Here is a 12,822-nt window from a genome sequence, read left to right as displayed (position 1 = left end):
CTGGGGACCCAGAACAATCCGTAGGCAATTTCTCTGGAAAACATTTAGTAAATTTTTATCTGCTTTTCGGAGTGCCCATGGTTCAGAGCCATATTTGACCATTGTCATCACTGTAGCTTGTAATATTCTAATCTTGGTTTGCAGACTTAACTTTCTATTCTTTTAAACTTTTTTTAACTGTGGAAAAAATACCCTGAGCCTTAGCTATTTAAATGGAAATAAATAGGCTTTCTTTCTATAAAAGTCTGATAAGTGATAATAACGTAAATCTTGAAAAATATTTCAGAGAATTTACAGTCATACAAACTGAAAAGAAGCCAGGAGTTTTACAATTCGGTTGTCCCCTCCGCAATCCCTTGCTCTTTACGCTAAAGTTTGATTCTTTGCCACAATTCTACTTTTTAAAACAATTAAAAACTTTAGCGTAAAGAGTGAGGGATTGCGGAGGGGACAACCCATTTCATATACGGAGTGATTTCTATTTGTTTTAAGTTTTAATATCGCTCCTTACTTTCAGTTTAAAAAACTAGTTTTTTTATTTAATAATATATAAGGTAATATACATAATGGTTATCATATGTAATGTAATATATATATATATATAATATGTATAATATATAATATGTATAATATATATGAGGAAAATATATGTTACACACCTCATTGATATCTTTAAAACCTATATTCTCCAGAAAAAATTATCTTTTTCCATCAATGACTGATGGTTTTTGAGCAAAGAAACAAAGCAGTTATAATTTAAAGAATTTTTAAGTAAGAAGAAGTCTTAAATGATTTGTCTCTTATTTTTTCTTAAATGATCAATTCTAAGTATACTTTTTAAAAACTTCTTAAATTTGTTCATGGAAGGAAAAAACAGTAAATCATTTTTTTGTTTTAATTGTAAATTATAGACATAATATTCTGGAGGGGTAACTATTGGCAATTTTTCAGTGTGGTCTTTATGAAATATTGTCAGGCTCAAAATATAGGGGGGCATAAAAACCCTACCTAAAAAAAATTATCTTTACAAGAGAACACATACGGGTTTGTAAACTGTTTGTGAGAACATCTGATTTTCTGTCTAAATTAAGAAAAGCAATATCTGTATCTAAAGTTTCCTGATTGTAATACCACGCATAAGTTCGAAAAAAGACAGATTATAAATTTTTGGATTAGAAGTGATCAATTACATTTTAAAATTACAATCCTCCGATGCATAGGTTTTGAAATGAAAGTTGACCAGCAAGAAGTGTAAAAGCAGTTTTCCTTAGTGGGCACCTGTGACTTCAATAGATTAAATAAAAAAAAAGCCTTTTCAACAGAAAGTTAGGAGCAACATTGAAACTTAAAGCAAGGAGAAAATATTCCATATATAAGGGGAGCTGCCTTTTCCTTATCTCTCACTCTTTAATCTAAAGTGATAAAATTGTTTAAAATTATTCTCGCCAAATTCGACAGCTCTTGTGTTTCAAAAGTCGTTCTTAAGAAATTGGGATAAAATGTAAAAATCAATATAATAAAACAAAAAAATAAAAAAAATGTAAATATAATGAAAAAGGGATTAAGAAGAGACAGCTCCCTTCTTATACGGAATAATTTCTGTTCGTTTTAAGTTTTAACGTTTCCCCTTACTTTCAGCTGAAAACTTGTTTTATTATTGATTTTCTGACAGTTTTTCATATCATGCCAGGAAACCTACCCCCTCCACCTCTGTGTAAAAATCCCCCCATAGAAAATATTCTCTCGTACAGAAAATTTCCGTATTTTTCCGTATATTTTGCAATAACAAACACTAATGTAAATAATGGTCATTATATTGCATATTTTAGGACAACTGGCTATCTCTTGGGATCTAGGACTACTAGATAAAACCACCTCTGGGGGTAAAAAATAAACACTCATCAGTGATCTTTCTTGTAGCAGAAAATATGAAACTCCACATATTTATAGATAGGAGCTTGAAATAACTATAGTAGGGCTCTCTGATTTGCTGAATCTGATGATAAAATTTCTATATAAATTGGTTAGCTTTTAAAGCGGTATTTTCCCACTTTTTTAAAACTAGTCATATTTTTATAGGTGTCGCGAATAATATTAAACTTAATGAATTATACATATATATATATATATATATATATATATATATATATATATATATATATATATATATATATATATATATATATATATATATATATCGTACGATCAAAAATATTTTATTATTTTGATTATTTAACTATTATCAAAATCCTTTTTAAGAGTTTGGATTACTACTGGGTCAAATAATTTATTACCCAAAGTTTGTTATACAGTAAACTGTTACAGTAAACTTTGTTACAGTAACTGCCAAGCATAAGTAGAAGATGCTGACTTTTGCAAAATGGAAGTCTATATGAAAAGACTCATTTATACTGATCCCTATTCTTGGGGCGAATCTGATTGTTTTTACAACTTCTAGTTACCATGTATTTACTAAAATAGTAAAGTTGGAAGTTGCTGCAAAGCCTCAAAATGGATTTGCTGGAACTTGAGCTGAAGACTTCTCTGATTTAAGCTGTATATGAGCAAGGGGTTGTAGTTGATGTTTTAATTCTTCTCTTGTAATTTTAATTATTTTCATATGACATTAATGATCAAATGAAATTATTAGGCATTTTAAGGCATTTGTCAGCAAAACAAAATTTATTTTGATAATCACAAGAAGCTCCCTGTCTTCAGTACTATTGAAATATTGCTTTACTTTGATTAAAAGTAACTTACTTGTTATACAAAACTATGTCTGGTCTCCATATATTTTCTGAAGGCACATGTAAAATCTCGACTCCTCCGTACTCCTCAGGGTCCCATGCTAATTTGTAATCTACCCAATATTGCTCTACCCAGAGATTTGTAGTCATTATCTGATTTTTCAGATTCTGTAAAAAAAAAAAATTATTTCAGGTCACCTAAGCCCCCCATAATATCAGATTGAAGACGGGAAAAAGTGGATACAATATTAATAATTAAAAACAATTAGATTAAACTTTAAAGTGGATATATTTACACATGTTTCTATGTATCAACGGTAAAATTTGACTCGTTGCTTAGAAGTAGAGCTTAACCCTGTAATAAATACCCCATTAAAGAGATCCTGACTATATTTCGGGTTCAGAGATAGTTCGATTTCGGCTTTGGTAAGTCTTTCGATCTCGGCTTTGGTAATATTTACACATGTTTCTAAATATCAACGGTAAAACTTGAGTCGTAGCTAAGAGGTAGAGCTTAACCCGTAATAAATACCACATTAAAGAGATCATGACTATATTTGGGGTTCAGAGATAATTCGATTTCGGCTTTGGTAAGTCTGGAACATTAAAAGAAACATCTGGATTAATTGGTTGCGATAAGCCACACAATCATTTCATTCTGAGCTAGGAGGACTAAGTAAAGTCTATGGGGCTCCAAAAGTGGCTGAATCACAGTTGTTTAAGAGCAATATTTCTTTAAATTGGTTATTACAGGCCTCTCCCAAGACGGTAGTAATAAAAAAACAGTTCAAACATGGTTAACGTATACAGAGAAAAATTCAGTTGGAAAGTTGTTTACAGTTTTATTGCAACACTGGGAATCCACAAGGTATCATTTTTTTTCAAAAATATCAAAAATATCAAATATCAAAAATATCAATTAGTATCTAATTCCAACAATTTCGAAATAGTCTTTTCACTTAGCATAAACATCAAATTCCTGAGCCTTTCGTTGACCATCGTCGATCTTAAATAGGTTCTAATCAGTCTTAGTGAAGAAAAGAGTCTCTCATTACTAGCCGTCGTGATAAGCAGGGTAATCAAGATTTACTTAATTCTCAAAACTTCAGAATACACTATCGATATTGATTTCAAAGTCATGAAGTTGAAAGAGATCTTTTGGCTTATTGGCTAAAGCGTCGATACATCTTCTCACAAGATCCATCTTCAAGGCCGAATCGATTGTGTCAATGTAAGCTTCTTTGTAATATGCTGTTATGAAGCTAGTCGGCTAGTATTGAGAGAGTGCGGCGAATCAACATTTAAAACAAAGGTTGAGTCTAACATTGGAAGAGCGTGAAGTGATTTTCAAACTTGGAGCACCATCTGTCTGTCACAAGGGTATAAACCCTTTGAAAAGCATTTTAAGTTGATTCTTTCACTTCAACAAGATTGCTTCTTCGCAAATTTAACATGGTTACAAAATCACGGGAGCGGGAAACTACTTGCTGAGCCCTCTTTGGTCTTTTACATTAAGAATCAGAATTCTGACAATATTGCAAAAGGTGAGGACAAAGGTGAGGCAAAAGGACAATTTTGTGAGGCCGCACTCACGAGAAAATCATTTTACTTTAAGAAAGATTTTGTCAAAATCTTCGTTAGTTCGCATTTTTATAATTTTATCTCGCGTAGCTGCAATGAGACCAGTAGCTCTAGTGAAAAAAGGTCTACCTACTGTGGCTTCCCAGACAGAGTTCTTGCCACATTTCTTTTTCTGCTAGATGGAGTATAAATATAAATTCAAACGTTTGGAGTCTGCTTGCGAGTTCTTGGACCAAAGCTGTCAATTCCCTGTCACTAGATGTATTGGTAGTTGATTGCCCATCATGGAGTAAACGATTTCTCCGGCTGAATAATAGTTATGCCAGCGGCTTTCTGAGCATTAACAAAACAGTTGGTAGTGGGTATTGCTATTCACAATAGAACAGTACAGCTCTTGAAGAATAGAGAAGAAAGATGCCATCCGTCTGAATCTTCTGAATGCAATCATCCAACATAACGTTGAGACTATGAACAGTGCAGTTAATGTCAATTGCATGCAGTGCAATTGCTTTAATACGTCTTTGTCCACCTTAATAGTTACCGTAAATGATATTGGCTAGTTGTTTTCACAGAAAAATCGAGAAAACAACAACAAATTATGATCCCTCCTCCCCTTGTTGATGTTAAACAGTAAATTTACCTCCCATCCCTTCTAAATTTTCTTGAATTGAAGCCAATTGATAGGTCTGAGTTTTTCTTTCAATGTTCAGGTTGTTTCACGTGTTTCTTACCTTGTTTTAAAGCTGATTCTAGCTAAGTCCTCCCTCCCGTCGATAAAGTCTTTCGCTTGTGAAGTCAAAATATTTGGTCTTTGATTATTGGTACAATTTCTTTTTAACTATATTATTAACAAATCTTGTCCTTTTTTTGTTTTGTTCTAATTTCTGGTGTGTCAGATAAGGTACCGTCCTTCAAGATTTTTATCGATTCTTTGAATTGTCCTTTTATATAACATTTTTTATATATGTTTTGCTCTTCCTGGAATCATATAAAAATAATTGGTGTGAAATTTACACTTCGATTTTTTCAAAATTCAAGAAGCTAAATTTCAAGACAGTTCAGGAAACAGAATTCATGAAGTAACGAAACGAAATCACGAATATAATGAATATATAACGAAAATAATAACGGATATAACGAAAATAACGAATGTGAACGAAATCAAACACAAAATTTATCGTATTTACTGCAGGCAAAGAAGAAAAGGGTAAGGAACTTCCAAAATCCCGTGTGGTCCACTAGTACTAATAATACGTCTTTTGCTACCAGGAAGGCTAAAAACTAACGTCATATATGATGGTGTTTTATTGAAAAAGTCCAAAAACATGGAAGACCCGAATCACATAAAACTCACAAAAGTGTCAGAATAGATACAAGAAGAGACTCAAAGAAACACGGAGTGCATAATACTTGTGCATAGAAGGGATCCCTGCTCCAGACCCACGAAACCGACATGTATAATTTTAAATCAGATCCTGGATCGCCTAACTTTATTATTCAATAAAAAAATAAGTTTTTTCAACTCAAAATAAGGAGCAAAATTAAAACTTAAAACAAAAAGAAATTATGACCTATATGATGGGGATCACCTCCTCGTCAAAACCTCGCTCTTTACACAAAAGTTCGATGTTTGTTCCAATTCTTTAAGAATGATCCCTGAATCACAAAGGTTTAAATAGAATAAATAGCTCTTTTGAAAGCAGTAAAAAAAACGTTAGCGTAAAGAGTGCGGCACTGACGATGAGACAAACCCCCTCATATACGTAATAATTTCTGTTTATTTATGTTTTAATGTTGCTCCTTACTTTCAGTTGAAAAATATTGGTTTTCATTTATTCCAGATCGTTTTTTAAAATTTTGCGGGAAAACGTGGACCCCCTTAATGGAAAATTCCCTTCCCCCATGAAAAATTCCTCCATGAAAAGATCCTCCCATGTAATCTTTTCCCCCTGACCGTCCACCAGTCCTCCTGAAAACGTCTGTGTACTTCCTAATAACCACTACTATGTGTAAGCAATGGACAAAGTTCACAACTTTTAGTAATATCCAAGGGACTGCGGGAGAATAAATCATCGTCAAAACATATGTATTTAGTTTTTCGACTATACGGTTATCTCATATATTTAGTATGAACAAAACGGTTATCTCAAAAATTTTATCCAGTGAGTTTGGGAAAAACTTGAGAGTAGGAGGGGGCCTAGATGCCCTACAATTTTTTGATCACTGAAAAAGGGCTCTAGAAGTTTTAATTTAGTTCAAATAGGCCCTCTCGCAATATTGTAGGGCCACTGGGTTGATACGATCATACCCGGGAAGAGTAAAAACTACCTAAAAAAAAAAAAAAAAAAAAAAAAAAAAAAAAAAAAAAAAAAAAAAAAAAAAAAAAAAAAAAACAACCGCATCCGTGATCTCCTTCTAGCAAAAAATTCAACATTCAACATTTTTGCAGATAGGAGCTTGAAACCTCTACAGTAGGATTTTCTGTCACGCTGAATCTGATGATGTGATTTTCATTAAGATTCTATGACTTCTAGGGGGCGTTTCCCCCTTTTTTGCAAGATAAGACAAATATTCTCAGGCTCATAACCTTTGACAGGTAAGACTAAATTTGATAAAACTTATATATTTGAAGTCAGCATGGAAAATTCAATTTATGTATCTATTGGTATTAAGATTCCATTTTTAGAGTTTCAGTTACCATTTTGCCGGGTCGCCCTCCTACCTACAGTTTAGTACCACAAACAGTTTCATGAATAAAGTCGGGCACTGCGTGGTTGTAACAACAAGATAATAAGAATGTGTTGTAGTATATGAAATAGGATTACTAAATGGTACTTGTATGAAATACAATTCCCTTCCCCCATGAAAAATTCCTAACATTCTTCCAATTTGTTTTTCTGATACTCAATTCTAATGAAATACAGCTAAGTATGATAAAAATATAATATATTACAAACAAATTTTGGTAATATATTTGCACATTAGGGGGGTGGGGTAAAGTATATTGGATCTGCATTCCTAGTGTGTTAGGTACAATTATTCAACATATTATGTAGTAAGAATTGTTTTTTAACTTCATAATGTCCCGACCCCTTCTAATGTGCAACACCCCCTTATTACCCTTACCCCTTAATATGCAAAAACATTTCCCATTTTCCATTTACTTTGTCACTTCTCTTCGTCTTGTCTCACGCTAAGCTGAAATAAAATAACAAAAAAGGTTCTGCAATGCATAAATGAATGAACATTTTGAGCGGTACTGGATATTTCATACAAGTACCTAATAAATAAATATGTTTGGGAATGAGGCCTACAATAAATTATTTTGAAGTGAAGTTGTATTAAAAACGGATGTTTTTAATTGTGAACACTTTTTTACACATTTTTTTCACGCTTCAATTCAAATCAATAGGAATTATGGCATCTGATTTGGGACCCCTTCTAAAACAAGGGTGGGGCTTTAGTCTCAGCCAACCCCACCCCCCTGAATGACACCACTACATGCCATGCCATTATAATTCTGATGGAAAATCGTTGGTGAAATGCATCATTGCATTGTTATTTACAAACTTTCAAAAATACGGAAGACATTGCTATAGCTGTTGCATTGTTATTGACATTACTTGCTGCTTGCTATGTCTAAGCTAAGAGAATCTCCTAGTGATGATTCTCTTCCACACTGAAGATCTCTTAAGAATATCCACTAGAATTAACCATTTTTCCAAAGTAAGGAGATTACCTAGAATTTTATGTCCGTCCATCTTATTCATTTTTTGGGGGAAGGGGGCTATATGGATGGAGCCTTACCTCTTGGTATCTTTGAGATGCATCCATTTTTTTAAATCAAGTTGTTTCTTGAAAACATAACACAAGACAGATGAAAATTCTACTTTAATACCAGGTTTTACACCCCCAGGTACAATTAAAATTTACCCGGTCCCGCTAGCAGAATAACAAGGCACTTAATAACAAGTTACTAGAAAATCAATTGTAAATCCCTAGTCGCTTTGGTTCCTAAAAATAGTGGAGCACTTGTCTTTTGTAAGGCTAGTAGAATGACAAACCATTGTTCTTAGAAAAAATTAGTAGTCATCTAGACTCTATAACGATTCCGCTCCTAGAAATGGCGGAAAATCTTTTGTATACAGATAGAAAAAGGCTTTGTGTTTCAAGCATGAAAATATTGGGTTATAATCAATTTGGACGATTCATGCTTGAAAGAGGCCCTGAGAATTTCATTCCGGCCCTTCATAGATAATTTTTTAAATATAACAGAGACAAGCATCTCTTAGAAAACATTTTCTATTACGTAAAAGACACCAGCATCTTTTACAAATCATTGCCTATTACTTAAAATAAATCTGCGTCTCCAAGAAAATTAATAACACCTGAGTCTTAAGGAGATCACCGCAAAACTTCTTCACCACCTTAAATCATTAAAGAAAGAAAAGGGTAGTGGCTATGACTCAGTTTAAAACAATTGCGGTGATATTACTCTTATAATGATAGTTACCATTCCCTTGGTGGTTTGTAAGAGACTTTGCAGTGTTTCTTCTTTGAGGGGGGTTCTTTAATTCACTGCAAACAGATTAACAACAGAAACAGTTGTTTATCTTGCAATTCTTTAAACCAAACAGTAGATAAAGTATGTTTTTTTCAAATTATAAAATTAAAACATTCCCAGAGGGGATCTAGCCTGAAAACTCATTGGCTATTGTGTTTTCCTATCATTATTGGTTCATTTAAGTACACATCAAACTAAAACTCAAATTGGATATGTAAAGTATGTGAGTATGTAAGTATGATATGTAAGTATATAATAATATGTAATATGTAATATATGTAAGTATGTAAGTATGTAATCCAATATGTAAGTATGTAAGTATGACATACTTACAACATCAATGAGCTGAGACAATTTGAGTTTAATCTCTACTTTCAAAGGATCTGACACATTCTTGACAGGTCGAACCAGTTTATTATAGTTTGACAGTAAATCATCATATAAACGCTTTGCATCAGAGTTACCATGAACATCTAGAAATATAATAAAAATTATTTATATACATTGCATGTAGACAACTAGAGTTTTGAAGGATCCAAGTGAAGAAATCAGTGCAAAATAAAATCTTTGCATGATGCTCGTATGGATAAGATGCAACATAACAACCTTTCAGGTCAGGAGGGGCGGAGGTACGTTTGAAGGGAAAAGGACACAGTTCGTGGTACTAACTGGTACTAACATATTATAAATCCACGCACTATTTAAACTATCTCAAATAAGATGTAACTTGTCTACCTTCCTACTATATTAGTTGGCGACGGCAAAGAAGGCAGAGTTTGAAAGGCCATGGGCTGATTTTCTGCTTTTAAAGTGCATAGATCGAAAATTTTTACAGAAATCTACATAATAAAAGGCACAACAAGCCACGTGTAGACTAATTAAGTAATAATGTAACAAAATATACTTTTAATATATACTTTAAATATACACGTGTAACAAAATATACTTTTGTTTGAAGGGCGGATGACGGATACGTACGTATTAAAAAGTTTCTGCGGGATGAAGGTCAAGATAACTTCAGCTTTGAAGAAAACAAATTTTTTTGTATATTTTTAATTCATAGGAATAATAGCGTCCATCTCTATTCACCCAAACTTCTTTGAAGAGTGAAAAAAAATATAATTTTGCTTGTATTTCAACTTCAAACAATGCAAGTTCAAACATAAGAAAGGCGGCCTGAAATAAAAAAAAAACTGCTTAGGTAATAGGCTGGTCTATAAACCTAAGAAGCTTAACTAACTGGAGAGAAGAAAAGATTATCACGAATATTACCTGGAACGGCAATTTATTCAAAAATTAACAGTGCTTCCATTGATCTAATTAACTTATTGCAAAAAACTGACAATATTAATTGGATTTCGGTAGTGATTTTATAAGGCTTTCAAAAATACTATTCACCTTCTGAAGCCACTGATTCACAAAATGAGTCAATAAAATTTAATGATTCTTAAATGAGTCCAAAAAATTTACAGATAAGAATATTCTAGAAACGGATCATCTTCTTTCAATTGTGTATAGAAAAGCCAACTTCATTTGCGTTAAACTACTCGGAATCTACTCAAGTTTGAATTCAATTCATCAGTTCTTTTTAATAGAATTGCCACATAGATCTAGAAATATAATAAATACAAGCTAAGTCTTGATTTAGCCATAAAACTTATTCTTTATTTATTTATTTTTGCCCAGAATAGACTCATTAAACCAAATAAAAACTTTTAGAAAATTTTAAACGTGAGCGAGATTATCTTTAAAGTTTTACTAGAAAATTTGCTGGAAGCGAGGCAATAAATTAGAAAGTTCTCCTATATTTTCTCAAAACTTTTCTACTTTCCAAAAGCAAGCAATTCTGTAATAGGCAAAATAATTAAGCTTTTCAAGCAGTAATGAAGATACTTTTATCCTATGATGCTATAACCATAAAAGCAGGATTTTATACTCCCCTAGCATTCAGCGTTCTAAGCTAAAGAAGTGCAGCAAACTGATTTTGCTGCATGTTTTCTAAAAGATAGCCGATGTAATAAAACTTTGAAGCTGCTAAAACTATTATTGACTTAGGACTAAATATGAAAATATGAAAAAGTCAGTTATTAAGATGTGCTTTTTCATGATTTAATATTGCAGACAATAAGCCCTAGCTGTTTCGTTTTCTATCTATTCATAATTTTTTTTTAATAAGCGACCACTTAGGGTGCGTGCCGGCCAGCTGCCTTCAATTCCGTATACTGTGTTATATGCGTAGTGCATTAGCCCATCAACAAGTTACTATTATCCGCTGTTCGACGTTCTAAGCTAAAGAAGTGCAGCAAACCCATTTTATTTGATAAAAAGAACGGGATAAAATTTGGAAAAACAGTTTTTTATGTGAAGTGCAGGTAGTTTTTTTTTAGTGTTTACCCTGGAAAAAAAATCGAAACCAATATTTTTTTGAATTAATTTTGAAGTTCAATTTGAAAGGTTTTCTTGGACTCTATGCAGTGATGTCCTGCCTTTCTGAAATGTATTCTCTACGTTTTTTTATACCCAACTATCTCTTTATTTTAGCATCCCTCAACATGCTAACAAAAATTAACCTGGACTAATTACATGGGTGAATTCACTGTTTTATTTTAATAGGCGGGAAAAAATGGAAACTTATTCGACAAGGTGCAAGCTATATCTTTATTTAGGAAAAGTATAAAAAAAGAAAAATTACGAAAAGTTTATATGAAAATCTTAAAGAAAATGAATTATCAAACAGTTAGTAATTGTTAGTTCCAGTAACCCTTGACAGGCCACTATAAGAACGAATACCAGGAAAAATCTCCAACGCTTCCCATGTGATCTCTAGGTCAGACTATAGACAAAAAAATTTGTTTGCATGATTTATTCAAAATTGTCAATTTTAGACTACGTTGTAAAAATACAACATTAGCCTCTCAAGTAGTAAATGCTAAATCATTAATAGTTGTAAATAGTGTAGATTGTTAGTAGTAATAGTATTAGAAGCACACCTAAAACTCAGCCAGCACATTTTTCTTTCTCAAATTGGGTCAGACTTACAAGATATGTAGATAAAGACAAGGGAACCTCACTCAAAGTAAAAAAAAAATGTCTAAAGACAATGAAGACAAATACTACTTGAAAAAATATTTTTTGTCTATTTGTGGCGCCAAAAACCGAGCAACTTTTTTTTTCTCAGTCGACTAGCAACATATCAGGATATTTAGTGGGCCCTACAAAACTATGAGGAATAAAATTTTTTAAAAAGGATGGTTTACATCGATTCATGGAACCCAAAAACAGGGTCAAACATTGCTTTTCTCAGATCCGCGTGAAAATTTCAAGACAAGTAGACTTGATCAGGAGAGCCTAAACGAGAACAATAAATTTAAGAGGAAAATGTGGTTCTGACGATTCCTGACTAAAAAAAAAATGAAAATGTTTACGTTGATCTACAACTGTCTGCCATATAGTCACCTTAATTTGTATATAGCGAACAACAAAACCTTAATTAAGAAAAAGCTTGGAGACTAATCAGGCTGTATTTATTTATAACACTTTTTATCTAATTATTTTTGTTGCTTTTTAAGAACAAAACATAAAACGTTTTGATAAATGACATTTAATACATTTATGTAAACAAAAAATCGCAACAATATATGAAACAAAATATACTTTTGTTTGAAGGGCGGATGACGGATACGTACGTATTAAAAAGTTTCTGCGGGATGAAGGTCAAGATAACTTCAGCTTTGAAGAAAACAAATTTTTTTGTATATTTTTAATTCATAGGAATAATAGCGTCCATCTCTATTCACCCAAACTTCTATTAGTAATATTGTTATATTGTTACAAACTTATTTCAAAAACTTCAGTCAATCGTCAATTTCGACTGGATGTTCAAATTTATCCAACATTTAAATAACAATCCAAATTTTGATTCTTGAGGAG

At 32.4% G+C, this 12,822-nt stretch overlaps 1 protein-coding gene across 2 annotated transcripts in view; it reads right to left on the bottom strand.

Annotated features, from left to right (window-relative positions):
• Positions 1-12,822, bottom strand: part of LOC136031503 (acetylcholine receptor subunit alpha-like) — a 166,905-nt gene that overhangs the window by 135,478 nt on the left and 18,605 nt on the right. For both annotated transcript variants that reach the window (XM_065711163.1, XM_065711164.1), the window contains exons 2-3: positions 9,226-9,365; positions 2,761-2,915 (exon numbers count right to left, since the gene is read on the bottom strand). In XM_065711163.1, coding sequence (XP_065567235.1) covers positions 2,761-2,915; positions 9,226-9,365 — 295 coding nt within the window. The remainder of the gene's footprint in view (positions 1-2,760; positions 2,916-9,225; positions 9,366-12,822) is intronic.

This window comes from Artemia franciscana, chromosome 9 (assembly GCF_032884065.1).
Source record: "Artemia franciscana chromosome 9, ASM3288406v1, whole genome shotgun sequence".
NCBI lineage: Eukaryota > Metazoa > Arthropoda > Branchiopoda > Anostraca > Artemiidae > Artemia > Artemia franciscana.
This window is presented reverse-complemented; position numbering and strand designations above follow the sequence as displayed.